The 27,643-nt window shown below is 44.6% G+C and overlaps 1 protein-coding gene across 3 annotated transcripts in view; it reads left to right on the plus strand.

Annotated features, from left to right (window-relative positions):
• The first annotated feature begins 6,952 nt into the window (after positions 1 to 6,952).
• The window catches only part of USP50 (ubiquitin specific peptidase 50), a 42,969-nt gene continuing 22,278 nt past the window's right edge, over positions 6,953 to 27,643 (plus strand). The window contains exons 1-6 of one of the 3 annotated variants that reach the window (XM_088472985.1): positions 7,869 to 7,950; positions 8,043 to 8,193; positions 10,432 to 10,620; positions 13,297 to 13,492; positions 15,545 to 15,748; positions 19,376 to 19,518. In XM_088472985.1, the coding sequence (XP_088329111.1) occupies positions 7,902 to 7,950; positions 8,043 to 8,193; positions 10,432 to 10,620; positions 13,297 to 13,492; positions 15,545 to 15,748; positions 19,376 to 19,518 (932 nt within the window). In that variant the 5' untranslated portion in view covers positions 7,869 to 7,901. Of the gene's footprint in view, positions 8,194 to 10,431; positions 10,621 to 13,296; positions 13,493 to 15,544; positions 15,749 to 19,375; positions 19,519 to 27,643 lie in introns of all 3 variants that reach the window. The other 2 variants (XM_088472983.1, XM_088472984.1) reach the window with 2 other exon arrangements.

Below are 27,643 nucleotides of genomic sequence, written 5' to 3' on the forward strand. Positions count from 1 at the left end.
CTGGCTGCTTTTCAGCATCTTCTGCGGCCGGCTTGCGTAACCCAATGGGTCACTTAGCCGGCCGATGGACACACAGATAATCCAATGTTGCGTTCTACATACATGCAGGAGGCGTGAAGCATATTAAAGCTATCATAGCTGCTACAATATTAGCAGCTGCGATGGCTAATCCATCCGCTGCTGAATCAGGCCCTAAGTTTGGACTTAACTAAAGCAAGCGGGGGGACGCCTATCCTTCGAGAACTGAGCTATGGCTGCCTTTTGTAGCAATGAGTATATGACTAACAAGGTATCTGTGATATACCGGGATATCATCTGAGAAAATATGTAAGCGCAGTATCTGGAGACAAAATTATCCACAGACCAATAGAAATAAGGAGTGTGGTTATGCATAATAAAGGGATTGTCTTTAACTGTATTTTTATACACCATAGTAAATCCATTCATAACCTATCCTAGACCAGGTAGGAAACTTCTGGCACTCCAGATGCTGCGAAACTACACATCCCAGCATGCCCTGTCTTAGTTTTGCTGTTGAGGCATGCTAAAACTTTGACACTGAATACTACCATGTGTAGTTCCACAGCAGCTGGAGTGTTGGAGGTTGCCTACCCCTGTCATAGACTGCAAATGCTAAGTATATTATAATGAAATATGTATTACACTTGCCGATATTAACAAGCACTTACTTAGACCCATTTGGTAATTAGTATATACACTGAAGTGCCAAAAGTCATGGGATAGCAGTATGTAAAGGTAATGGTAGATGGCGTCACCGTACAGTGATGTCTTGGAAATGCCCACACCTGCATCAGTTGTAATCTGACATCTCATGATTAAGTTTGAACACCGGCTAGGTTGCTCATGAATTATTATATGGGTGGCAGATGGATGGGACATTCTAATTCAAAAAGCTGTGCAACAATCCTTCATCTACAGTGTCTCATTGCCTTCCAGGGGGTATTCCTGGTATACATATCACCCCCCGTGGATAGTGCAGTGGCTGACCATGCATACTTAATGATAGTCACCAGTGGCATTGGCCAGAATTGTCCGTTGTGACAAACAAGGGACACTGGCTCAAATCACATCTACATTTAATGCAGGAGGCCCAAGATGCATAACCAGCAGGTCAGTGCAGCGTTCTTTAGCTTCCATGGCATATGGGATCAGAAGATCCACCAGAGTGCCTGTTAACACTACAACACCGAACACCGCCTCACCTGGGCTCTTGACGTTGCTAATTGGATCCTGGAGGACTGGCAACATGTGGTATGGTTCAAGTTGTTTTGAGCTGATGGTAGGGTTCGGGTGTGGTGCAGACCCCATGGATCCCAGTTGTCAACTAGGCACCCTGCAGGCTGGTGCTGATTATATAAATGTGTGGCTTGTTCACATGCCATGGGATGGGTCTGCTGGTCCACCTGAATACGTCATTGACCAGTAACCGCTACATTACATTGCTTGATGACCATTTGGAGCCTTCATGGACTTCATGTACTCCCACAAGGATAATGCACCACGTTATAGGTCCCAAGTTGTCCAAAATTAGTTTGAGGAGCATTCTGGAAAGTTCCAAAAAAATTGTGTGGCCAACGAATCATCCGACATAAACCCAATCAAGCATTTATGGGACATGGTGTAGAGGTCCATTTGCACCCAAGAGCCTGCACCTATAAATATCAGGGATCTGTGGGAAGCTATCCAGATGGCATGGGTCAGCATTTCTCCAGAGGTCTTCCATCCATTTGTGGAACTGATGCCACATCAAATTTTTGTACTTTACCAGGCTAGAGGGGGTGCTACACAATACTAGGCATCAATTCCATGACTTTTGGCACTTGTGTAATAATGTGCCCCATCTGGTGACCATATATAAAACTACTTCATTTGGTGACCAAAGGGGAATGCTATGAGGTGACCAGCACATAAAGCTGAGCCCAAATAACAAAAAATAAAGTTTAATAGTTCTCACTGATCCCCAATGCTTCTGTGCACTTTGTTTCTCACTAAGGGGTCTATGTACTAAGTGATTAGCGAGGGCCATATTTCGGTTACAGCCTATTGCTCATGGCAAACTTAAACCGCCAATGGCTTTAGGGCTTAGGGGTCTATGTACTAAGCAGTGATAAGAGACAGTGAAAAGTGATAAGGTGCCAGCCAGTCAGCTCCCAACTGCCATCTCACAGGCTGTGTTTGAAAAATGACAGTTGGGAGCTGAGTGGCTGGCACCTTATCACTTTTCACTGTCTCTTATCACTGCTTAGTACATAGACCCCTAAGCCCTAAAGCCATTGGCGGTTTAAGTTTGCTGTAACCGAAATATGGGCCCCGGCTACTTCTTACATGGAATGTACCAATGTTTTCAAATCAGTCCTATGATTGATGAGACAAAGTAGAAGAATAACACCTAGCATATAACTTAGTAACAGAGACCGAGATTTACACTAAACGAAATAAAATAGCAATCTCAAAGTTGGATACTCGTGAGCTAGCAATTAAAACTAGTACTATATGTAGGTGTCCCTGCCCATAATGTTGTCATAAATAATATAAAAGTAAAAATCACTGCGCTAATGGATGGTATATATCGGTATAGCTGCTTAATTTAGTAACTTCCAATAATATAAAAATAGAATCAAGCGCTTGTATCTGCTTAAAATGTGTAGCACAATACCTGTGGGACAAAAAGGGGTTAAAATAGCATGTTTGTAGGCTGCTTTTGCAGATGTGAACAGTCAGGGTTATAGTGTATCCAGGGTTCTGATTGTAGCCATAAACAATGTAACATGCAGTGTGTGAGAATCTAACTGTCCCTCACTGCTGTCGCTGCTGGCTGGTTCCCTTCTTTTGCACAGATGCTGCATCTTCCGCTGTTCACATCTGCAAAAGCAGCTACAAACATACTATATTAAGCCCTTTTTTCCCACAGGTATTGTGCTACACATTTTAAACAGATACAAGCGCTTGATTCTATTGTTATATTATTGTCATAAATAATGTTATGAGTAACAAGCTAAAGAGAAAAGGATTTAGAAGTACAGTAAGATGCTATGCACAGTTCCAGTGCAATACTCCTATTAAAATTAATTTGGCTCATACAGGGTAAGAAAACTATACAACACACATATTATATGGCAGTCAAGGGCATCCAAACGGGGGGGCAGCAGCTCACCCCCCCTAAACATTTGAAAGGAGCCAGGGAGGAGACTGGGGTGCTGCTGGCAGCAGGGGACTGGGGCTCTGACAGCTGCTCCTCCCAGTTCCCTGTGCGCTCTGCACGGAATCTGTATTACTTACCGCCGGACCCATGCCCAGCGGTTGGAATCCCTACAGCGACATCCCGGCAGAGGAGGAAATCCCAATCGTCAAAGGTAAGTATATACTAACCTATTTCTACCCCCTAACCCTAACCCTCCCTTAGGGGTGCCTAACCCTAACCTTCCCCCCAGTGCCTAGCCCTAATCCCTCCTCTAAGTGCCTAAACTTAACCCCCCTTCCCCGCCGCCTAAACCTAAGTCCCCCTGGGGAGTGCCTAACGCTAACCCCCCTTCCCCCCGCCTAAACCTAACCTCCCGGGGGGGTGCCTAACCCTAAGTCCCCCCCGGGAACCCTAAACCTAACCCCCCCCCCGCGCTGCTATCCGCGCTCAGCGTCCGGCGTCCCTTAGATCGGGCTCCTGGCGTATGTCTAATGACAGGCGTTGGCATATTGACGCCTGCCTTTAGACCCTTGCCGGGATATGACTGTTGGGAAGCCGGCTGTCGGGATTAGGTCCGCCGGCTTCCCGACTGCATACCCTCTGCACTGTCTGCAGCATCCAACGCCCACAGCCCTGAGCTCCCACACTCAGGGCAGGAGAAGCAGTAGCCTCTGCTCAATCAGAGAGCAGCGTCAGCGATAGGAGGAGTCTCATCGTGGGCTTCTGGGACTCCTTGATGACCATGACACCAGAGGATGTGTGGGACTGCATCACGATGCGGACACAGCTCAGCCGCAGCTGCCGGTCGCATTGCATCGTCCACCCGGGAGGGGCCGTAGCGGCCCAGCAACAGTGCGTTTTTGGGGTAGTGGAGAGGCGGGCGTCGGAACGATTTTATTGCCCCCATCAACATAAAATCGTTCCGACGCCCATGATGGCAGCTGTCTGTCATGCTTGTAGGAATATGCAGCTTGGGATGTAGAGAATAGATTGCATGTTGTCTTAACAATAATATTTTTATTTAGTAAAGTTGTTAGGTTGGAATAAAAGTCTGTTCCAGTTGAAGTAAGGTTAGGTATAGTGTACCTGATGCAGAGTTCAACTTATGCCAGTTTGTGCTACTGTACAGAAATTGTGCAAATTTACACTGAGGACGCACACATGTACGCCAATGCAGACTTGCGAGTATCTGGCACTTGCACCGTATTAACACTGGAGAAGCAGAACAGGGGAGGTATGGACCATGCAAAATACACTAAAGAAGTGTTTACACAGATCCAGCTTATGCAGACCAGCAGAATTAGGAATACACTCCTATTATGAGTATGTTTTGTACATGTTACAGGGCTGGAGCTAATAATTACCTGCAGATAATAATGACTTAGCAAAACCATACAGGTGGAAAAACTATTTTTCCTATGTGCTTCTTTCCTTGAGTCATTTATACCAAACTGCGACCAACTCTTCTTCATACCCCGAGTGACAAGTACATCATGCACTGCACTTTATATTCTTTCTTAGTTTACTTTTTACTAAGTAGCATCAATTAGCCTTCAAGTTTTTAGTAGAGATTGTGATGTGCTTTTATGCTAACAAAACTCCTCTCACTAGGGTTTCTCCTCCATCGCTAGTGAAGCTGTGGCAATAATCTGTAATGGGAAAAACAATAGTTAATAATACTATAGTATAAATCCCAATTGTCCCACAGTCCGCAGGACTTTCCTGTGGGTGTTCATGGAGAAATTGGAGTGGTGTTTGGATGGTTCAAGCAGGGCTGATTTTGTCCCAAGTTGACATTTGGAAATGTTGGAAGTGTGCTCTAGTATGTGAAATTATACAAGTATGAAAATGAGCAAGTATATAAGAGGCTGCGCTGGGCTGAGATCATTAAAAATTAGTAAAAGAAAAAAACAGTTATAGTAAAATAAACTATTAATACACTCATACACTCACCCAGAAAATCTGAGGCAGTCACTTCCATTCATGCCACCACACCCCTGCATTTAATGGTATCTTAATTAAAATCCTCTATATGTAGGCAGATATCTCTGCTATCCATTGTCATATCGTATGCAGTGCGTCACGATTTAAGCGACTTTAAATGAGGCTTGGTTGTAGGTGCCAGAGGGATGGGTCACCTCATCTCTGAAATTAACACAATTTCATAGGTGTACCACGACTACGCATAAGGGAAGATATCCAGTGTGTCACACAGCTGAAGATCATGTACAACATCGTCTGGCACACATTGTCACATCCGACCGGCGTGCGACATTGCTGCAGATAACAGCACAATTTATTGTTGGGGCCACAAGTAACATCAGCATTCCTACAGTGCAACATTCCCTTTCTTCTATTGGGTACAGTAGCCAACGGCACACTTTGGTCCTATTGCTGACCCCAAACCCAAGGCTCTGGGCACTGCCTGGGCTCGTGAACACCACCACTGGATGCAAGATGACTGGAAACGTATAGCTTGGTCCAACGAGTCAAGGGTCCAACTGTTCCGGGCAGATGGATGATTACTTATGTGGAGAAAACCCCACGAGGCAATAGACCACGCATGACAACAAGGGATAGTCCAGGGTGGCGGTAGCTATGTTATGGTGTGGGGTGTTTTCACCTGGCACGAAATAGGACCACTGATACTGTACATCTGCAGACATCAATGACTGGCAGATGCTACATAACATACTTGCGGATGATTTGCACCCACTCATGCCATGCATTCACTCAGCGGGGACGGGCTCTTTCAGCGCGACAATGCGCCACTGCACAGGTTCCCCAGATCCTAGCTGGAGGAGCATTCCTATGAGTGTGGCATCATGAGTTGGCCACCCTTTTTGCCGGATTTGAACCCAATTGAACACATGTGGGATGCAGTTCAATGTGCCATCAATGGCAGGTACACCACCAGCGAATATTAAGCAATTATGGACCATTATTCAGGAGGCATGGTGTATACTACCTACACCGTACTTCAGAGGGCTCGTGGAGTCCATGTTCCTTCGTCTTGCTGCTGTAATCCGATCGAAAGGAGGCCCTACGCGTTACTAGACAGGTGTCTCAGTTTTTCTGCCACATGAGTGTAATAGCCCTGCATATAGATCAGTGTAGTAATACAAATGTATAAACCTGCAAATAACATCTACCCTGACATCAGCACTGTTGCTAATTACACAATAATTTAGCTTTCTATGAAATAATTAAATTACAAGTTGACATGAAAGAGCTCTTGTAACAAATGAAGGATTCCCGAACTGCAAGAATGTGCACATTCCATCCCCAGAACCACCCCGCACATAATCTCTATTCCCCAGATAAAACAGGCTTTGTAGTAGTTTATGAAAGAAACAAGACTATACGCAGCTATAGCAATACCCGCTAATGGGGTCATTTTGGAAAACAATACCACACAGAGAAGAAACGTGTAAATGATGCCAAATGTATCTGTATATTAATATAAATTGTAGATTGTGTTATTAGATGTGCAAAATTTAGTGAACTCCTCCATTACAACACATTTCCTGTGCTACAGATATACAGGTGTCAAGTTTCTCCTCATATAATTCCCCATGTTTACAATGTTGTGGCTCTAACTGACAAGTGCACACAGATTGCTAATGCTCAAGTCTTTAATAAGGAGTCACTGGAAACCACTTACCACTCCCACAAACAAAAAGTCAGTGCATACTATCTACTGCTTTTATTTGAAGTGAGGATTATTGTTCTCGTATACAGTAGGTGGGCATGGATGTAACTGTTGCCACGCTCACGTCAGTGCAATGGGCATCTGAGGATTATTCCTCAGTCACAGTTGTTAGAGCTTCTTCCTGCAGTCTCTGTGGAAGCTGTTTCACCTTGAAACATAAAGTGAAACCAAGTGGGAGTAACAAGAGTGGACTTGTTAGACCTGTTTATCAAGTACAATTATCAAAAAAATCTATATTTAATCAGTTCTTAGACGAAAACCTGTTAGAGAAAGTGATAAAGAAGATCAACAAAAATGGTCGGAGATTACAGAGGAATGGAAGAGGATCTTGGAGCTCGGCAAAGGTGGATCAAACCAAGTTACTGGAATGGGTGGGAGGCCTGTTGTGGAATGGCTTATTCGGATTTGGCAAGAAACAGACAAAAGAATCAATAAGACTTTTAGTGAATAGATATCTGAGTCTTTTCCCAAATGACCAGCTACAAGATTTGTCCAGTTTATTTTGCACAGACGAAAACAAAAATGTAACTGCCTTGTACCAAGAGGTTAATCAGCTGCAAGAAGGACTTGCATTCAACTTTAGGACAACTTATGAGCCCACTCAAATTCTCTGCATTAACAAGTACACAGTAGCCATCAGTGATGGACAGCATCCCAGTGACTTACGAGCTGTTATATTGGTAGACAAGGACACTGGTTACATTTGTAATTTCTTTATATACTCTATTTCTGAAGTTCTCCGTCAAGCTGAGTGTATCCCACTCCTATACGTTATACGTAAGCTCCTTCTTCCATTCTGTAACAAAAACTATACACTGCAGATAGACAGCTCTGCTCATATAAATGAAGCCATCAAAGAAGAGTTTCACAAAATCGGTATAAAATTCGAGCTGGTTTCTCAGTTTGGTGGAAAATCCTCATCAGCGTTGAACAGAGGGCAACGTGGCCACACAAAAACATTGTTACAGTCTATCAACGTGCCCAGGAATGTTTCTGACGTGGATGGATATGCCATATTCCCACTGTATGAAAGAAAGTACGCTTCAATCATGTTTTTGGTAGTCTTTTGGCTTGTGGTTCACTTTTCCTGCATTAATGCTTCTATCCTTTATGTCCTGGATAATGCAGACTCAGAAGAAGAATTATCTCCAGAGGAATTTGCAAAACTTCTCTCTCAAGAGATACATGGCAAATATGCAGATTTAGGTTTTTCTAAAAGGATTGGCGCTGTCTATTCTGATAGGGATCAGGAAACAGACTCGTACAGTGAGACAGAATGGTGAGTGGAAGGCACAATGATGTTTTATATTGTAATTGTGTACTTTCATCCTGTAATGCATTGCTTGTCCTTGTCTTAATAAATGACTAGATTCAATAGCATCTAAATATTCCTGCTTTATTTTTTTTTTCTGAAACATGACATTTCCTTCTTTTCTAACTGATGAGGTTTGTTAATCAAACAAGACATGCAAATAAGTGCTGGCCAGTTTTTTACTAAACAAGAGACACCATAAATGTGTGCACCTAGCCCCCCTCCCACACACACATTTATGCTGCCTGTGCCCACCAATGGAAGCCTGCAGGCCTCTATGCCTCCCACAGGCCAGCGTTCAGGCAAGACTATTATTTCTTTTTATTTTGTTTTGCATTAAAGTAACAAGAAAATAAGTTCTGTACCATAAAGCAACCCATAATCATCCAACTGATTTACTTTTGTAACCTGTAATAGAACATTTGGTTGCAATGAGTTACAGCAACTGGTTTGGAACAGTTACGTATGCAGCAGTTTTCATAAATGTTCCTAATTAGTACAAATGTAGGGGGAGATGTGTCAAACCTTGGAGAGAGATAAAGTACCAACCATTCAGCTTCTAACTGCCATTTTACAGGCTGTGTTTGAAAAATTACAGTTAAAAGCTCATTGATTGGTACTTTATCTCTCTCCACTTGATCTTTCTCCAAGGTTTGATACCTCTCCACCTTTGCTAGTAACTGTATAGTCATACTTGCCAACTCTCCCTCATTGTCAGGGAGACTCCCTGAATTAGTAGCAATCTCCCTGTCTCCCTAAAGAGTCTAGCAATCTCCCTGATTTCATCTTACCCCCTTTATGAAGCGATATATAAAAAAAAACATATATACATTCAAATGGGATCATTAGTAACTGTTCCCTGCATTGTGTATAAGGCACAATGATCCCTATGGGCTACATGCATTTTCTGAAAAGTATTAGTGTGTTTTCATCAACAAATAGATCTTACTAACTGCTTTGGGGCTCATTTACATTTGGATGTAAGTCAGTTTTACGACACGCTTCTCAGATGTAGCAGTACACGCCCACTTTACTGCCTGCTCATAGGTGCTGCTTTCACAATCTCCGTGAAATGCTTTTTCAAAAGTAGGCAAGTATGACATAGTACTGTTGTCACGGTGATTTCATTGTGATGTAACAATGAGTTATGATTCTCAAGGCCTAACTGCTCTATGCCATAGGGAATTTAGAGACCATAATGTCAAATGTAACTGCATGAGACCAGGTAACTTTCAAGGACACTAATAAAAGAATGGAATAATGCAAATGAAGAGCCCTACATACGGTATGCTAATATAGATAAAGTATGTGTGAGAGATATACAAGGATAAGGAGTCTATTTACTAAGCAGTGTTAGGAGACAGAGTGAAAAGTGATAAGGTGCCAGCCAATCAGCTCCCAACTGTCATTTTGCAATCACAGCCTGTGAGATGGCAGTTGGGAGCTGATTGGCTGGCACCTTATCACTTTTCACTCTGTCTCCAAACACTGCTTAGTAAATAGACCCCTAAATCACCAAATAGTCCAATTGTAACAGAGGCCCCTATGCCTCCCACAGGCCAGCGTTCAGGCAAGACTATTATTTATCTTTATCTATGGGCACCCAATCGATTCATGCGAGATAGCTACAATGTGGTTTTACCTTAAAACTAATTGTCACTTTAAATCTAGTGGCTATCTTGCTACATATCGTAGGCTGTTACATTTCGGCTATATTTATACCATTTCACAGACATCTAAATATAATACTTACATCTTGATAGGCAATTTGCATTTTACATTGCTATTTTTATTTTACAGATGCATTCATTTCATGCTCTGCCAGTCTGAAGCTTGATTGATGTAAAAGTAATAACAATAATAGAAAAATATACCCAATTATACATGCTCAGTAAAACATAAGGGTATCAGTCATTCTGCGCAGGGCACCATATTTTGCTGAATGTAAATAGGAAATACTATAGTAATCCAAACAATCGATACTCTTGTTCTGTACAGTGTAATATCTCAGTAAATAATAAAGCACTGTAGCATATGTGAAATTCATTCTACATCAATTGGTTTTAAACAAACAATTATAACTCTTTTCAGTAGTATATATTTTCTCATTATATTTATATATATATATATATATATATACTTATTTAATATTGCCAGCAGTCATGTTCTGTGACTTATTCATAATCATTGTATATTCTAACACAGTGAAGTTGGACTATCTGCCGCCTCCAACAGCATTCTGCAAAATGAACAACTCAAGAAAATGAAAGGAGTGACAGGCCTGCGTAATCTGGGCAACACTTGCTATATGAATGCAGTGATACAATGTCTGAGCTGCACCACACCACTTGCCGAATACTTTCTCTCATGGCAGTTTGAAACCTATATCGCTGGGTAACATTCATTTATATAAGTTGTAAGATCTAAAACCATTTTGGTAATAATGCCTCAAACACATGCTTCTCATGTCCATGAATTGTCCATCACTGTCAACAACACATTAGCCACTCCTCCTTCCCATACTTACATTCAGGGGCTGAACCTTGGCTCTAATGCCTCCTTCCAACCTTACATCCAATCATTGATCAAAAGCCAGATTTGTTTATGTCTCTCCGATTGTTTTATTTCCTGTTTCCTTTTGTGGCTCTTATCTTCCTGATATTAGTGATTTTGTTCTGTGGCTCTAAAGAATAAAGATGATGAAGGAAATGATCTGCACTCTCTCACTGAAGGAGCTTTTAAGTCAAATGGTACTAGTTGCTGCGTTTTGAAGGAAAGAGAGGGTTCCCATTCCAGAACCTCTTGTGGTGAGTTTAAGATAGGAAGGGTCCTTTTTTAGCGCAGGTTCTATCAATTGAAAATTCAGTGCCACTTCTTACAATATAAATGGCTTCAAGTGTATTTAAAAGTTTAAGTAATACAATTTTGTACGGGCATTCCATTCTTTGCGCATCAAAAGCCAAAATACTTTTGGCTTTTGATGCTCAAGGTCAAAGATTGGAATGCTGCTGCTCTAAATACAGTTTTCCTTCTCCGCAATAAGAAATCACTACCTGGGAAAGAGATTGGCATAAACAAGTCTGTAGAAGTGGGCAGCGTACCTCGTGCAAGATGTTGGTTTCCCATCAATAATTGTGTTACTTATGAAGAACTTTTAAATAAGCTTGAAGGCATTCATAATAAGTGGTACTGACTTTTCAATTGGTAGAACCTGCTCCACAAATGTCCCTTCCTATGCTAAAGGTAAAAACCATATCGTCATTAACTATTCTCCTACCCAACATATGGCAGCATGTCTCCTTTCCTCTACCTACAGGTGCTCTGAATGGCCTGAGCTGCTGAATTTATTACTCCTCCATCCCTCTGCTCATGCCAGTAACTGCACATAATATACAGAGCAACTCATAGATGGAAAGCCAATCATCAGGTCCAGCAGATGCACATCTGCCAATGATATCAGCTTCAAAACACAGACCTGATCTGAATAATTCATTCTTAACAACCATTGTAACAAGTAGCTCCCGGCTTTGTTGCCGGTAGTGGCTGACACTTGCCATCCTACTGACTGCTTGAGTCCACTGTACAAATGCAGGTCTAGAAATATTCACGTTTGGGTGTCTCCAGGAGACTTAAGAGCTCTGAAAGTAAAATGTGCTCAGTTTCTTCTACTGTGTGCTTACTATAGTCAATGTATTATTCTGCATTAACTTTAAAGTGGAAAAAAAATCCTTTAAAATTCCATGAAAGAGGTCTCTCACTCTCTGGGGGAGATGTACTAAGTTTTGGAGAGAGAGAAAGGACCAACCAATCAGCTGCTAATTGTCATTAGGCTGGTACTTTGTCTCTCTCCACTTTATCTCTCCCCAAGGCTTAGTACACCTCCCCTTATATATTAGACAGTGTTAAATACTTGATTGTAAAAGTTTTACAACATAACTTTTTTTTTCTGACTGGTTGCGAATGTATTAGGACATAGACAAATAAGTTACAATATATATGCAATACAAATTGCTTCCATTTTAAAGATCTGTTTGTGTCATTCACACTTTTATATAAAACTTTCCATATAGAAAGCATTTCTCTACAGATCTCTTTCTGTAGTTACTCCATAAACAGGCTACACCCACTTGTGTGGCACGATTCATTTGAACACTGGGCCTGATTCAGACCCGCTCGCAAGCGCTGAGTGTTCGCAAGCGGGTCGATGTTGCCCAAGTGCGCATGCGCACGACGGAGGCGGCTCCGTCGTGCGCTTTTGCGAGACCCGAATAACAACGGCCAAGCCGTCGTTATGGGTCTCGCACCAAAGGGGGCGTGCTGTCGATAGTGATTGACAGCACGCCCGCTTTGGTGGGCTTGCCGGGGGCGTGGCTGCCCAGATGGAGGCGTTCCTATGGGAACACCTACCATCTGGGGCCAGCCCCACTGACATCACTAGTGATGTCAGTGGGAGTGCTTTTGGCTCTGATAGAGCCAAAAGCACTCCCCGGCTTGCGGTAGCGAGACCCTACCGCAGGGTCTCGTCGCAAGCCCGATGGTCTTGACCATCGCGACCATCATTTTGCCCGCTTGCTATAGCTGTGGGTGGTCACCCAGAGCTATGCGAGCGGCCAGGAGGCTGCTCCAAAAAGGAGAAGGGACGGCCCTGATTCAGAGCGAGCGCTCTGTCAGAGCGTCCGGCTCTGATTCAGGGCCACTGTTCCATTGTGTAAATTATAGCAGAATTAGCAATGACACAACACACCAAGATATGTGAATAATTATTTTAATCATTCCAGAATATATCATATGACTTAGTCAGCTCACATCAAATAACTTAATAATTAAATAACTGTGTTTAACGTCTTTGCTGCTTAAATTGGCACATGGGTCTATTTCTCCTTGGCGGGTTATAACCTCAGGATTGGTAACATCAGGGCATATGCAAGCAAGATTCTGAGGTTGAAGGAGGAGGCAGACCACTGATGATAATATGTGAGATGTCTGTATGGCTCTATATTGTCACTAATAAGAGAAGTGGCTGTCTCCATATATGAATATCTATATACTATATTTATGATTCTCTTACAGGGAGAATAGAGACGTTGCGAACGCCTATGCTAACCTTGTGGCAGACTTGTGGTTTGGGGAAGCCCAGCATGTGTCACCAGAAGATTTTTGCTTTGCTATCCGTAACGTTCATCCATCTTTTGGGAAGCAGAGTCAACAGGATGCTCAAGAGTTACTGATTTACACTCTCAATGCATTACATGAGGACCTAACCAGTGTAAGCACATTTAGTGAGAAGTATTTTACAACCAATATCAGACTGAAGTGCACAATTACTGTATATTAGGCAATATAGCACACTGCATAATGTACGAGTGACAGGTAGTAGAGACATGAGGTCCTGCTACTTGTCAAAGTTTCTCTCCTGGTCATGGGTAACATTATTTCACTTTGGGGGATATGTATCAAACCTTCTCTAAAGTCTATAGCAACTAATCTGTTTCTAGTCAGCATTTATCAAGTACATTCTATAAAAGGATAGGTAGAAGCTGATTGGTTGCTATGGCCAACTTTTCCACTCTTAGAAGGCTTGATAAATCACACAATGGGGGTCATTTAGACCCACTCGCGAGCGGCAGTACGCTCGCAAGTGGGTCGATGGTCCCCACTGTGCATGCGCGAGACCCGGCGAGCGAAGGACTTTCCATCGCTCCGGGTCTCGCACCAAAGGGGGCGTGCTGTCGATGTTGATTGACAGCACGCCCCCTTTGGTGGGCGTGCCTGCCAGATGGAGGCGTTCCCATGGGAACGCCTACCGTCTCAAGCCGGCCCCACTGACATCACTAGTGATGTCAGTGGGAGTGATTTTGGCTCTGATAGAGCCAAAATCACTCCAGGGCTTGTGGTTGAGAAACCCGACCACAGGGTTTCACTCGCAAGTCCGATGGTCGCAATGGTCAAGACCATCGCGACCATCTTGTTGGACACTCGTATATGCTGTGGGTGGTGACCCACAGCTATACGAGCGTCCAGGAGGACGCTCCATTTTAATGGAGGAGGGCCCTGATTCAGAGCGAGCGCTCTGGTCAGAGCGTCCAGCTCTGAATCAGGGCCTATATGCTTCCAACCCTTCCATTACTCCTGTTACCCCGAATGTGACAAGAGAGTGAGAGTGGGGTGTCTTATGTGACAATGAGGCAGGGTGGAGGTCATATGTCCCAAGGGGAGTGGTGCGTACGTGTATAACATATGCCCTCCCCACTCTCCCGTTGTCACATATACTCCCCTGCCTTTCTCTCTTGGTCACATCTATCACACCCCTCCCACCCTACAGATTCGTACCCAATGCAACGTCTGGTGCTGGAGGACTGGTCTTCTTTGCAGCAGCTCCCATCTCTTCTGTTCCATGTGTGCAGAGTACCGGTGGCTCCCGCTGGTGAAGTACCAGGTGCTCTGCATAGACCACCAGTATCATAAAGCAGCAGTGCAGATTTGTCCCTGGAAATGTAGTTGTTTGTTTATCATGTAATTTCCCCTGCTATATGTGCAGAAAGAAAGAAGTACACCCACACTTGCATCTTTAAATCTATATAACTTATCTGCACAGAATATATTGTGCCTGATTGGCTCCCTCTGTGATTACATTGAGGTAACCTCCAAATTAAACTTAAGAAGTATTTTTTCCTTACTTGAGGTTAAAAGAATTTCCTTCCTTACTTGAGGTTAAAATTGTTTCCACATACATTTTACTTCCTTGCGTGTTACACAGTCCTAGTTGCGCCATGCCGTATTTTTGTGTGACTTTTCCCCTTCAATATGTCTTATTCGCAAAGCAATGTGAATACGAAGCACAGGCAGCTTCTGCTGATTAAAATGATATACAGCATGCCTATGTTCTGTGTGCGACTGCCGTTGTATGTGCATGTGAAATGATGCGTTACAGTGTCACAGCCACTGGCACTATAACGTAGCATTTTGCATGCAGATGCAGTCGCACACAGAATGTAGGCATGCTGCATATCATTTTAATCAGTAGAAGCTGCTTGCTCATTATATTTGTATCGGTTTGCGAATAAGACACATTTGAAGGTAAAAAGTTGCAAGAAATGAGGCTCAGCGCTACAGAGTCACATGCCGTTCATGCGTTAAGTTTAACGTGACTTATAGCGCAGGGAGGTAAGATGTATGTGGACACATACATATTTCACATTAAACCAGACTAACATTTTATATCCCTAGTTACCTGCTACAGTTAGCAATGTTACACTATTTTGTTTGCTTTTCCTAATTATGACTTTTATAGCAATCTAAAGCCTTGATTATTTTCTAGAATTTTAGCAGAAGACCTTCTAAACCCATTGGAAGTGGCAGCTCTATAGGAAATAATGTATCAGATTCAATTATTACTCGCTTGTTCCAGGGAGTTCTCAGACAGAAAACAATTTGTTTGAAATGTGGATACACTAGTCACAAGGATGAATTTTTTACTGTACTCTCTCTTCCCATACCACCTGGAAATGAAACCTCTTTACAGGTATAATATAGTAATAGAAGTGTATATTTATTATTCTGCAGTATTTACAGAAAATATTGAATCATTCAACTCAGACACAGTGGAGTCTACAGTCTAACCACTGTGGCACCATGTTTCCCATTCTAGTGATTATTCACTGTATAATTTTAGTGATGATTCACAAATATTGCAGAGTTCCTACATTGAGAGCCTATCCCTGTCTAGTTTGTACAAAACTGTATTCCTATACAATTTTTGAAAACTAGTGTCTTCTAAGTGGTATGAGACCTCTGGTTTTCTGACGTGTCCTGTCTACAGTGCCATACACAGGGGCATCTTAAGAGAGGAGGGGGCCCATGTGCGGGCCCTCTCCTTTCTCCCCGGTGGCCTGCAGCCGACTGAAGCGGCTAGCCAGCCACCGGAACCTTAGTAGACTCCAGGCACTAGAGTGTGCCCAGAGTCTACTGCGCATGTGCAGAACAGCGGAAAAATTGCAGCGGTGGTCATTTTCCAGTGTTCTGAGCAGCGCAGACACGCGACGTGGGACCATTGACAGGTAAGTCTAAAATAATATGGGTGCAGTGTGTGCGGTGCAGGGCCCCCTGGACCCGTGTACCCCCGTACACACTGCACCCATTATAGATACGCCACTGGCCATACACACTAAACAGAGAGAGACAGAGAGAGAGATGCAGCAATCACTAGCAGTTATCTAACAAGCTGTCACCTAACACAGTGACAGAAAGAAATCAGAACTTTACTTCTATCCTTCCCAGTGTTTTGTACAAAATGCTCTACCCATTTATCTTATCCTTCGTATTGTACTTTGGAATAACATATGTACTGTAATGTAAATATAATATCCTTGTACTTGAGAACTGGTCATAGTGCACATCAGTCTCACTGCTCTAATCTCTGAACATTAGTACATGTAAGGAATATATTTATAATCATTTACGGGCAGCACCCAAAAATTCGTTATTGCAGCATTGCACAGCAATAAGGGATCATTATTAATCCAGATGCACCATTGGGGAGTCACTGGGACAGGATCCCATCCCAGCAATTAATGAGATTAATGTGATCGCATTGCGATCACTTTACTTCCTCCTTTGCCCCCTCAGCTATGCTACTGCGCATGAGCGGATGGTTAATATGATAGACAGAACCAGTGCTGGTGGCTGCCAGTCATAAAATATGTGGACAAACAGAAGTGCAGCCCTGTCCACCACCACATAACTGAACTTTAGGATGACAGGTAAGCACAGTTTACTTAATATAAAAATTAGAATATTAAGCCCCCCCCCCCACCGACAGGCAGATTCCCTAGTACACTGGCCGCAGGGGGGGCGGGGCCAATACAGCAAGTAACACCTCTATATTCACCACAATTTAAGGCATTGCGTCGCAAGGGGGTGGGGACTAATTATGTGAGGTGCCCACCCCCATTAGCAACCTGCACCTGCAACAGCTGCTCCATCAAAAGTGTAAATATGTATGTGTACCATTTTAGTGTGTATGTATGTGTTAGTGTGTATATGTTATTGTGTGTAAATATGTTATTGTGTATATGTGTATATCAGTGGCGTCACAATGTGGTGCGGGGGGTGCGCACCTGGGTGTCACCTGCCAAAGGGTGACACCAAAGTGCAGACTCCACCTCAGTGACAGGAGCTGGGTGCTGCACTGTAGAATTACGTGCAGCACTCGGCTTCTGTCACAGTAAGGGAGCCGGCACTACAAGTACAGTGGTCCACAGGGGCAGCCCGCACCTCCCAGATCCCCGGAGAGACTTAAACCGTGGTTCGCGTGCGTGACCCCACCCCCACATGTGAGGCCACGCCCCTTTTCCCCGATGCGTGGCTACACTGCTCCGATGCCCACACCAGGTTCATCTAAAGGTAGGGACCCCACTGGTGTATATACAATACTGGTCAAAAGTTTTAGGCAGGTGTGGAAAAAATGCTGCAAAGTAAGAATGCTTTAAAAAATAGAAGTGTTAGTAGTTTATTTTTATAAATGTACAAAATGCAAAGTGAGTGAACAGAAGAGAAATATAAATCCTTTAAAACTGCATCAATTCTTCTAGGTACACTGGTACAAAGTTAGGGACATTATAGGATTATAGTCATGTGTATGATTAACCAATCATACCAAACAGGTGATAATGATCACAGTTTTCATATGTAGGATGAAACACAGTCATTAGCTGAAACAGAAACAGTGTGTAGGAGGCTTAAAATTGGGTGAGGAAAAGCCAAACTCTGCTACAAAGGTGAGGTTGTGGAAGACAGTTTCAGGTCACAGGTCATACACCATAGCAAGACTGAGCACAGCAACACGACACAAGCTAGTTATACTGCATCAGCAAGATGTGAAGCACAAAGAAACGGGCAACGTTGAGGACCGTAGATGCAGTGGTCGGCCAAGGAAACTTCATGCTTACTTCCCTTTGCAATCAGAAGATATCCAGCAGTGCCATCAGCTCAGAACCGACATAAACCAGTGGGAACCAGATACACCCATCTACTGTTCAAAGAAGTCTGGCCAGCTGTGGTCTTCATGGAAGAATTGCGGCCAAAAAGCCATACCTTCGACGTGGAAACAAGGCCAAGTGATTAAACTATGCACGAAAACATAGGAACTGGGGTGCAGAAAAGCTCTAGACTGATGAGTCAAAATGTTAAATATTTGGCTGGAACAGAAGGCAGTTTGTTTGCCGAAAGGCTCCATGGAGAGCATTACAATAATGAGAGTCTGCAGGCAACAGTGACGCATGGTGGAGGTTCCTTGCAAGTTTAGGGCTGTATTTCAGCAAATGGAGTTGGGGATTTGGTCAGAATTAATGGTGTCCTCAATGCTGATGGTACTTATCCATCATGCAATACCATCAGGGAGGCGTCTGATTGGCTCCAAATTTATTCTACAGTAGGACAGCGACCCCAAACATACAGCCAATGTCATTAAGAACTATCTTCAGTGTAAAGAAGAACAAGGAGTCCTGGAAGTGATGATATAGCCCCCTGAAATTTATATTATCATCGAGTCTGTCTGGGATTACACGAAGAGACAGAAGGATTTCAGCAAGCCTTCATCCACTGAAGATCTGTGGTTAGTTCTCCATGATGTTTGGAACAATCTCCCTGCCGAGTTCCTTCAAAAGCTGTGTGCAAGTGTACCAAAAATAATTGACGCAGTTTTGAAGGCAAAGGGTGGTCACACCAAATATTGATTTGATCTAGATTTCTCTTCTTTTCATTCACTTTGCATTTTGTTAATTAACAAAAAATAAACTTTACACTTCTGTTTTTGAAAGCATTATTACTTTGCAGCATTTTGTCCATGCCTGCCTAAAACTTTTGCACAGTACTGTATATGTGTGTTACTGTGTATGTATGCGTTAGTGTATGTATAATGTGTATGTGTATCCTGTTTGCCCCTGACTGTACTACAGCATTTGCCCCATCAAGAAGCATAAACAGTACTGAGCTCACAATACAGAACACATCACATATGGACATGTGCACACTGAACAAGTGCCTACACTGCAACATGTAAATAAACATATGTAACATTTAGTGTACTGCTTGTATCTAAAAGCAGGCTGAATTATATGTTTCATTGTTTTGTGTTTCTCCTACTTTACAGGAATGCCTTGAATGCTTTTTTCAGCAAGTCATGCTAACATGGACAGATAAAATGTTCTGCCCTTATTGTAAAATCAAACAAGATACTTCAGTCAAAGTACGGATATGCAAACTTCCGAAGATCCTAATATTACATTTAAAAAGGTATAGCACCAAACTGGGTAAATGTATAACATTACTATATAGGCGTATAAAGCAGGAGGCCTCTGAGGAGAAAAGACGCCTCCTGAGAGCATTGCAGATCCGAGTATTGAATTCTAAGACGCAGCATCGGATATTCTGTGACACAATTAGCCATCTGCTGAGCTCTAGAGAGCTTGGCCGGGCCTGGGTACTGGCAAGAGGGTGTGGCCTAATGTAAAGAGAAGTGATCACTGCCTTCTTACAAAAGTTAAATAATAATAATTTAAAAAGAAAACAAAACAGTATTTCTACTTCAGGGTCCATAGGGTATCCACAGGATACCTTGGGGTATAGGTGTGACTTCAGTCGCCGGGCACCATAGAGTTAAGCTTTTCAGCCTCCCAGGATGCACTAGGGTCCCCCTCCTATACCCCGCCCCCGAGCCAAGGCACCTCAGTTTAGTTTGGTGCCCGGCCGGAGTCGAGTGCACCTGTCGGAGGTGTCGTCACCCATGCAGGGTTTCCCACGACAATTGGTGGTACCCCACAGTCTCCCTATTTCCCCGCTCCCGGTTTCTCAGGAGCCAGCGTGGGTTAACTCCCTGACGAGTTCTGTACAGCACTTGTCGGATGTGTTGCAAGGGGAGTCTGTGATGCGGCCGCATAAACGGCCGGTGGCGTCTCTGTCGGCTCCTTATGAGGATGACGAGGGGACGTCTGATGATGGGGAGATTCTGGATCCTTGCGATCAGGAACCTCTCCACACTAAGGACGCTGATGCTAAGTCCAAAGTATATATTCCTGGACTTATTCGGGCGGTCCGCACAGCCTTGGTGATTGAGGACGAAGTTCCCCCAGCGGCTAAATCTAAGTATGCCTTTTTCAAAGATGTGAAGGACGATGCCACAGTCTTTCCTCTTTCGGGTCAGTTAGTGGACCATTTAGAGGAGGCGTGGAAACAGCCTGGCAAAAGATACCAGCCGCAGAGACGCCTGGCGGTGGCTTATCCGTTCGCGGATAATTATTTTGCAAAGTGGGAATCCCCTCCACAGGTGGATTCTCACATGACCCGTCTTGTCCGTAGTGCCACATTGCCGATGCCATCCATGTCCTCCCTTAAGGATGCTACGGACCGGAAGGTGGAGATCTGCCTGAAGTCCGCTTATTCCCTTGCGGGGGGGGGGGCAGCACGGCCGGCTATGGCCATTTGCTGGGTTGCCACAGCGATGGAGCGCTGGGCGGATTCATTAGAGGCTTCTTTTGATTCCGACTGTCCGGCCGAACAGGCAGAGTTGATTGGTAATCTCCGTGATTCGGCCACTTATATCAACGAGGCGGCCCTAGACATTAGTACTCTGGTGTCTAGAATTTCTTCAGCAGCGGTGGCTGCTCGTCGCACCTTGTGGCTGCGATCCTGGAAGGCGGACGCAGATTCCAAAAAGGGTCTGGAGGCGTTGCCGTTTACCGGAGAAGTTCTCTTCGGTCCGGATCTGGATAAGATTGTGGCCACGCTGGCGGCAGCCAAATCGGCTTGTCTCCCGTCGGCCGCTGCTCCTTCTGGTTCTGGACCATCGTCCTTTCGGTCATCTAGGGCCCAGGGCAGGCCCAAACCACAGTCGTTTCCTCAACAGGCTGGCCCTAAGAAATCGGCCAAGCCCCGGAAGCAGGCATGGAGTACCAGACGTCCGGCCCTCAAGCCAGATGACAAGCCTGCGGCCTGACGGTCCGGGCCTCCCTTTGGGGGATCCCAGGGTGGGAGGCCGCCTGCTGCAGTTCGCCCAGTGTTGGTCGGCCATTACGACAGACACTTGGGTTCTCGAGGTGGTCTCCAATGGGTACGCCCTCTCCTTCCGGCACAGACCCCCGGCGCGGTTCTTCACCACGGGTCTACCATCAGACCGGAACAAGGCTACGGACCTGTGGAAGGTATTGCACACTATGCTCCAGGCTGGAGTTATAGTGCCTGTTCCATTCTCCCAGAGGGGCCAGGGTTTCTATTCAAATCTTTTTTTGGTACAGAAACCCAATGAGTCGTATCATCCGATTCTCAACCTCAAAGCACTCAACAAGTCTTTGCGGGTTCCGAAGTTTCGGATGGAGACCCTATGGTCCATCATTCTGGCGCTGGAACCTGGGGACTACATGGTGTCATTGGACATACAGGACGCTTACCTGCATGTTCCTATTCTTTTGCGCCATCAACAGTTCCTCAGGTTTGCAATCCGCAGCGACCACTTCCAATTTCGGGCGTTACCTTTTGGCCTGGCGACAGCACCACATGTTTTCACCAAGGTGATGGCGGTCATGGCGGCTTCTCTGCGGCTGCAGGGAGTCCGCATGTTGCCGTACTTGGACGACCTGTTATTGGTGGCAGGATCTCCAGAGCTCCTGTTACGCCACTTGGACCTGACCATTGCACTGCTGCAACGGCACGGCTGGCTAATCAACTGGCAGAAGTCCACTCTAATCCCGTCTCGGAGGATTCTGCATCTGGGAGCCTTATTGGACTTGGGACAGCAAAGGATCTTCATGACGGAGGACAAGATCTCTGCTTTACAGTCAAGGGTGCGCAGTTGTCTGTACAGCCGCCGGGTGTCCCTACACTCGGCAATGAGGTTACTGGGCTCCATGGTGTCGGTGTTCGACATGGTGGAATTCGCCCAGTTTCACTCCAGACCTCTGCAGCACCTGATCCTGTCCAAGTGGAACGGGCTGCCTCAGTCTCTGAAGTCCCAGATGATTGTGATCACCCCGGAAGTTCGCCTGTCCCTTGCTTGGTGGTTACAGACGACCCACCTCAACAAGGGACGTCCGTTCTGGGTTCCAAATTGGGTCCTGTTGACAACGGACGCCAGTCTTCGGGGCTGGGGAGCAGTTTCGGGTCCACACTTGTTCCAGGGCAGGTGGACGCCGACAGAAGCGGAGCTTCCAATAAATATCTTGGAACTCCGTGCGGTCTTCAATGCTCTCCAGCAGGCACATCGGTTTCTCCAGGGTCACCCGGTGCAGGTCCAGTCGGACAACGCTACCACCGTGGCCTACATAAACAGGCAAGGAGGAACTCGCAGTCGGGCGGCTCTCGTAGAGGTCTCTTGGATCCTGGTTTGGGCGGAGCGCAATCTTCCAGCCATATCAGCGGTCTTCATCCCGGGAGTGCTAAATTGGGAGGCGGACTTTCTAAGTCGCCAGGACGTTCATCCGGGGGAATGGTCCCTGCACCCGGACGTTTTTCAACTGCTGGTGGACAGGTGGGGTCTTCCAGAGATCGACCTCATGGCGTCCCGGCACAACAACAAGTTGCCGGTGTACGGGTCTCGCACAAGAGACGAAGGGGCGTCTCTGGTGGATGCTCTGTCCGTCCGGTGGACGTTCCGGTTCGCATACCTGTTCCCTCTGGTCTCCCTTCTTCCACGGGTAATCCGGAAATTCAAACAGGAAGGAGGGACGCTCCTGTTGATAGCTCCCGCATGGCCCAGACGGCACTGGTTCTCAGACCTTCAGGGTCTGTCCATGGACAGTCCTCTGCGGTTGCCGCTACGACCGGACCTTCTGTCTCAGGGTCCTTGTCTTCACCCGGACCTGACTCGGCTGTCTTTGACGGCGTGGCTGTTGAGACGGCCATGCTGAGGTCCCGGGGGTTTTCCAGCTCTGTGGTGCGTACCATGTTGCGAGCTCGGAAACCGTCTTCCTCGAGGATATACCATCGTGTGTGGCATACGTTCTTCCAGTGGTGTCGACCGAGAGGTTATGCACTGCGGGAGTTTCGTCTGTCTCGGATTCTCGCCTTCCTGCAAGCGGTACTAGATCATGGGCTTCGTCTTGCTTCTTTGAAGGTACAGGTTTTGGCCCTATCTGTCTGGTTTCACCGTAGAATTGCTACAATCCCAGATGTGCGCACCTTTATGCAAGGTGTTCTCCGCATTCAGCCGCCCTTTGTTCCACCTGTGGCGCCTTGGGATTTGGCTGTGGTCCTGATGGCTCTCCAAGGACCGCCGTTTGAACTACTGAGCTCAGTGGATCTTAAATGGCTAACAGCTAAGTGTTTTCCTTCTGGCTATTGCATCGGCCAGATGTGTTTCTGATTTAGGGGCTCTTTCTTGTAGACCCCCTTTCTTGGTTTTTCATGGGAACTCGGCCCGAGTTTCTTCCCAAAGTTGTTTCCCAGTTTCATGTTAACGAGGAAATCGTTGTTCCGGCCTTTAACTCACCGGGTCTTTCCGTGGGTGAGGCCACTTTGGATGTTGTGCGGGCCTTAAGGACTTATGTTGACCGCACTTCTTCGTTTAGGAAGTCGGACGCTTTGTTTGTCCTCTATGGCTTCCGTAAAAAGGGTTGGCCTGCCTCAAAGCAAACTTTGGCAGCCTGGATCCGTATGGCTATTTCTGAAGCTTATATTCATGAAGGTCTACCGGTTCCTCCTTCTCTGAAGGCTCATTCCACTAGGTCTGTGGGTCCTTCGTGGGCAGCTCGACATGGTGCCTCTGCAGTCCAGATCTACAAGGCTGCTACGTGGTCCTCTGTCCATACCTTCGTGAGGTATTACAGGTTTGACACCTTCGCCTCTCAGGATGCTTCCTTCGGGCGGCGGATTCTCCTTTCTGCACAGGAGCGTCCCCACCCTTAAAGGATACTGCTTTGGGACATCCCCAAGGTATCCTGTGGATACCCTATGGACCCTGAAGTAGAAAATATGAGATATGGTAAGAACTTACCCTTGTTATCTCTATTTCTACGAAGTCCATAGGGTTCCACAGGACTCCCACCCTGTCGCACCTGTGCTGCAGATGGGCTTTGCTCTGGTCACCGGTTTTCCGTCTCCCTCTGGTGAGAATGTGATTCTTGTATGTGTCCAGATCTTTTTTCTCTCTCTTCCTTCTCCTCCTCCGGCCTATGGCTTGATAACTAACTGAGGTGCCTTGGCTCGGGGGCGGGGTATAGGAGGGGGACCCTAGTGCATCCTGGGAGGCTGAAAAGCTTAACTCTATGGTGCCTGGCGACTGACGTCACACCTATACCCCAAGGTATCCTGTGGAACCCTATGGACTTCGTAGAAATAGAGATAACAAGGGTAAGTTCTTACCATATCTCATATTTTGCGTCACCATTGTGCCCCTCTGCCAGAGATAGATCCAGGGGGAGTGTGATCGTTCTCACCCCTCCTATCAGGTGCAGGCAGAGGAGGCTGCTGCACTCAGTGGTAGCAGTCTCCCTGTACTCACTGCAGCATTGTTGTATATTTTTAGTGTACGCTGGGCGCTGCTGTCGCTAACAGAACTGCCGGGTTCCTCCAGGAAGCCTGGGCAATCCGTACTGCCCCCCACTCTCATTCCCCTGGCTATCTGAGTAACCCTGTGGTTTAGGTTAACTGTTTACAAACTCGTATAAAAAAACTCTGAAAAAGTACAAGACATTATTATGTACCCCAAAATGGTGGAAAGAGTTTAGTTTAATGAAAAACCATTCGCCATTTGACATTTTGTAAGAACCTCCAATACTTTCCTTATGGCCACTAACAGCCTTCTATATGGTCCTGCTATCTCCTTTGTCACTTTTTTGGGCTCCAGTATGGTTTTCCCAATTTTTTCATGCACTTCTCCCAGGTCGTAATTTGTAGAAAAGTTGCAAATCTATCCTCACCGCAAGTCCCTCAAATTGGCTTTTATAAATGAATCTCGCATTTCTCGGCTGCGAGCATTAGTGCGATACATGCGAGTTTCATTAAACAAATTTGCTCTTAATTGAATTAACCCCAAAGAGTAGCAGTAGCACTTCTCTATCAGCCCAGCAGTGTATGTTATATGCTGCAGTTGCAGTTTGTAATGGAGAGGAATCACCACACCAGCATTTAACCATTTATCCCTAATATTACATGAAAAGAGTAAGGGGCCTACAGTATGTATTAGTCCCTACGAGTTCTATATATATATATGTGTGTAGATGTATTTCACAGAAGTGACAGACTTCCCCAGGGAAAACTGACACTGCGCATACACACTTTTTGGAGTTTGGTATACAGGGGTCAGATCATAGTCCCCATTGAAAATAATGGGGACTGCTATCTGCAGCGTTAATTAGCACATTTCCAGAGATTTCTGTGAAACCTCCTGCATTGGGCTATATTACATAGCTACAATATATCAAATTATGCAGAAACTGCAGTTTCTACATAATTTTATGGAAATAAAGCTTGATACATAGTGCCATAAACGTCTTTTTTTATTGTAATATACACTGTATTGTTATAATCTAAATAGAGAGTTGCAACCTTGTATGTTCTTACAGTAGACCATATTTAACAAAAAGAAAGGAAATTAAGAACTTTGAGGGAAGGTGCCCTAGGTTCCAAAAAATAATAAAATATAATTTATCCGTTTTTATAAAATCTGTGAAAATATACAAAAAACATAAATCAAATGACAATAGACACTAAAAATATTTTAAAGAAAGGCTATGCTTGGCAATTATATACACAATTTCTGATACTATATATAATCTCTATAAATACCTATATATACTGTTAATGCTGGAATTTAATATAAGTTATTCTATTGGTATTCAGTCGATATATATATATATATCAGATCCTGATTAGCAGTAAGCACTGGTTAAATAACCTTGGCTCAATATCAGGGCACTTGCAGAGGTGCCTCAGGTTGGTGGTTCAGTACTAAATAAAATAATTTTTAGTCAGTGTGATTGGCAAAACCAGTGCTAGTAACTGCCAATCAAAAAAATTGAACACAAAGATGAGTAGCCCTGTCAACCACCACATAACTGAATCTAAGGGTGACATATTAGCACAATTTACTTCATTTCAATTTTGATGAATTTCTCAATAAAAAAGTTTTTGGCCCAGGTGTGCCGTGGAAAAAATGCGGATACTCTAGGACGCTTTGAGTAAAAAAAACTTTGGGAACCACTGTCATAAGTAATTCTCTTATTGAGTACATTTCAGATCTTTATTGAAAGTAGGTACTGCATGAATTATTTTGTCTCAGTATGTAAAATGGGATGCGGTCAGAATTCTGGCATCCCGACTGCCAGAAACCCAAAGGTAAGTACTGGGGTTAGAGGGAAGGTTAGGGTAAGGGTAGGCACTAGGGGTAGGGTTAGGCTGCAGGGGAGGGGATGTTAGGTTTAGGGTGTGGGGAAGGAGGGTTAGGTTTAGGCAGTAGGGGGGAGATTAGGTTTAGGCACCGGGGAGGGAGAGTTAGGGGTTAGGTTAGCAGAACTTACCTTTAGGCTTCGGCATTGTAACCAGGTCGGGATTCTGACCATCGGGATCCCGTATGAGTTATCAAGTCTTTTAGCTGAAAGTACTTAATTTATGTATCTCAGGGGTCTTTTTACTAAGCAGTGTTAGGAGACAGAGTGAAAAGTGATAAGAAAGTGATAAGATGCCAGACAATGAGATGGCATTTGGGAGCTGATTGGCTGGCACCTTATCACTTTCTTATCACTTTTCACTCTGTCTCCTAACACTGCTTAGTAAATAGACCCTTTATATTTGTATACCTTTATTTAAATATCTTGGCTTGATGAGGTGGATTGATCTATTTAGGTTACTCATACATTGCGTCTTTTCATTAGTAAGCTGGAGAGCTGCCCAAATATGGCCATTAGTTAATAGATCAAGCCTTTTAGCAGATTATACTGCATTTCTGTTTTGGCTTATTAAAATTGATGATTTCCCTTTGAATTAGTATATCAAGCCTTTTAGCAGAAAATACTACATTTAACTCTTGACTTGATAAAACAAATGAATTCCCTTTGATTCAGTGTCTGAATAACTGATTTCATATATTTGCTGATGTTTATGGAGACTTAGGGACCTACTGTATGTATTAAAAATCGCGGCACTCGGGGCGTGGCTTGCCTGTGAGACGGAGAGGACATGCTGCCAGGAGCTCTCCCTAAATCATACTCCTTTATTGCCTAAAAGTGGCCTCTCCTCCTAGATGGAGAACCACCCTCCAAGTATTGTATTACCTGACGGCTGGTCCGAGATCTCAACTCTGCCTCTAGCTCCTTTATTATAGCGGTAGGCACTAATGTGAGAAACAGTGCTCTAACAGGCGTTCTGTCTCCTCTTCCCCATTCTTATGGGTGCCCATTCTACTAATATTTTGCAGTGAAAAAGGAGCTGT

Source organism: Taudactylus pleione, unplaced genomic scaffold (assembly GCF_031769625.1).
Source record: "Taudactylus pleione unplaced genomic scaffold, aTauple2 ptg000129l, whole genome shotgun sequence".
NCBI lineage: Eukaryota > Metazoa > Chordata > Amphibia > Anura > Myobatrachidae > Taudactylus > Taudactylus pleione.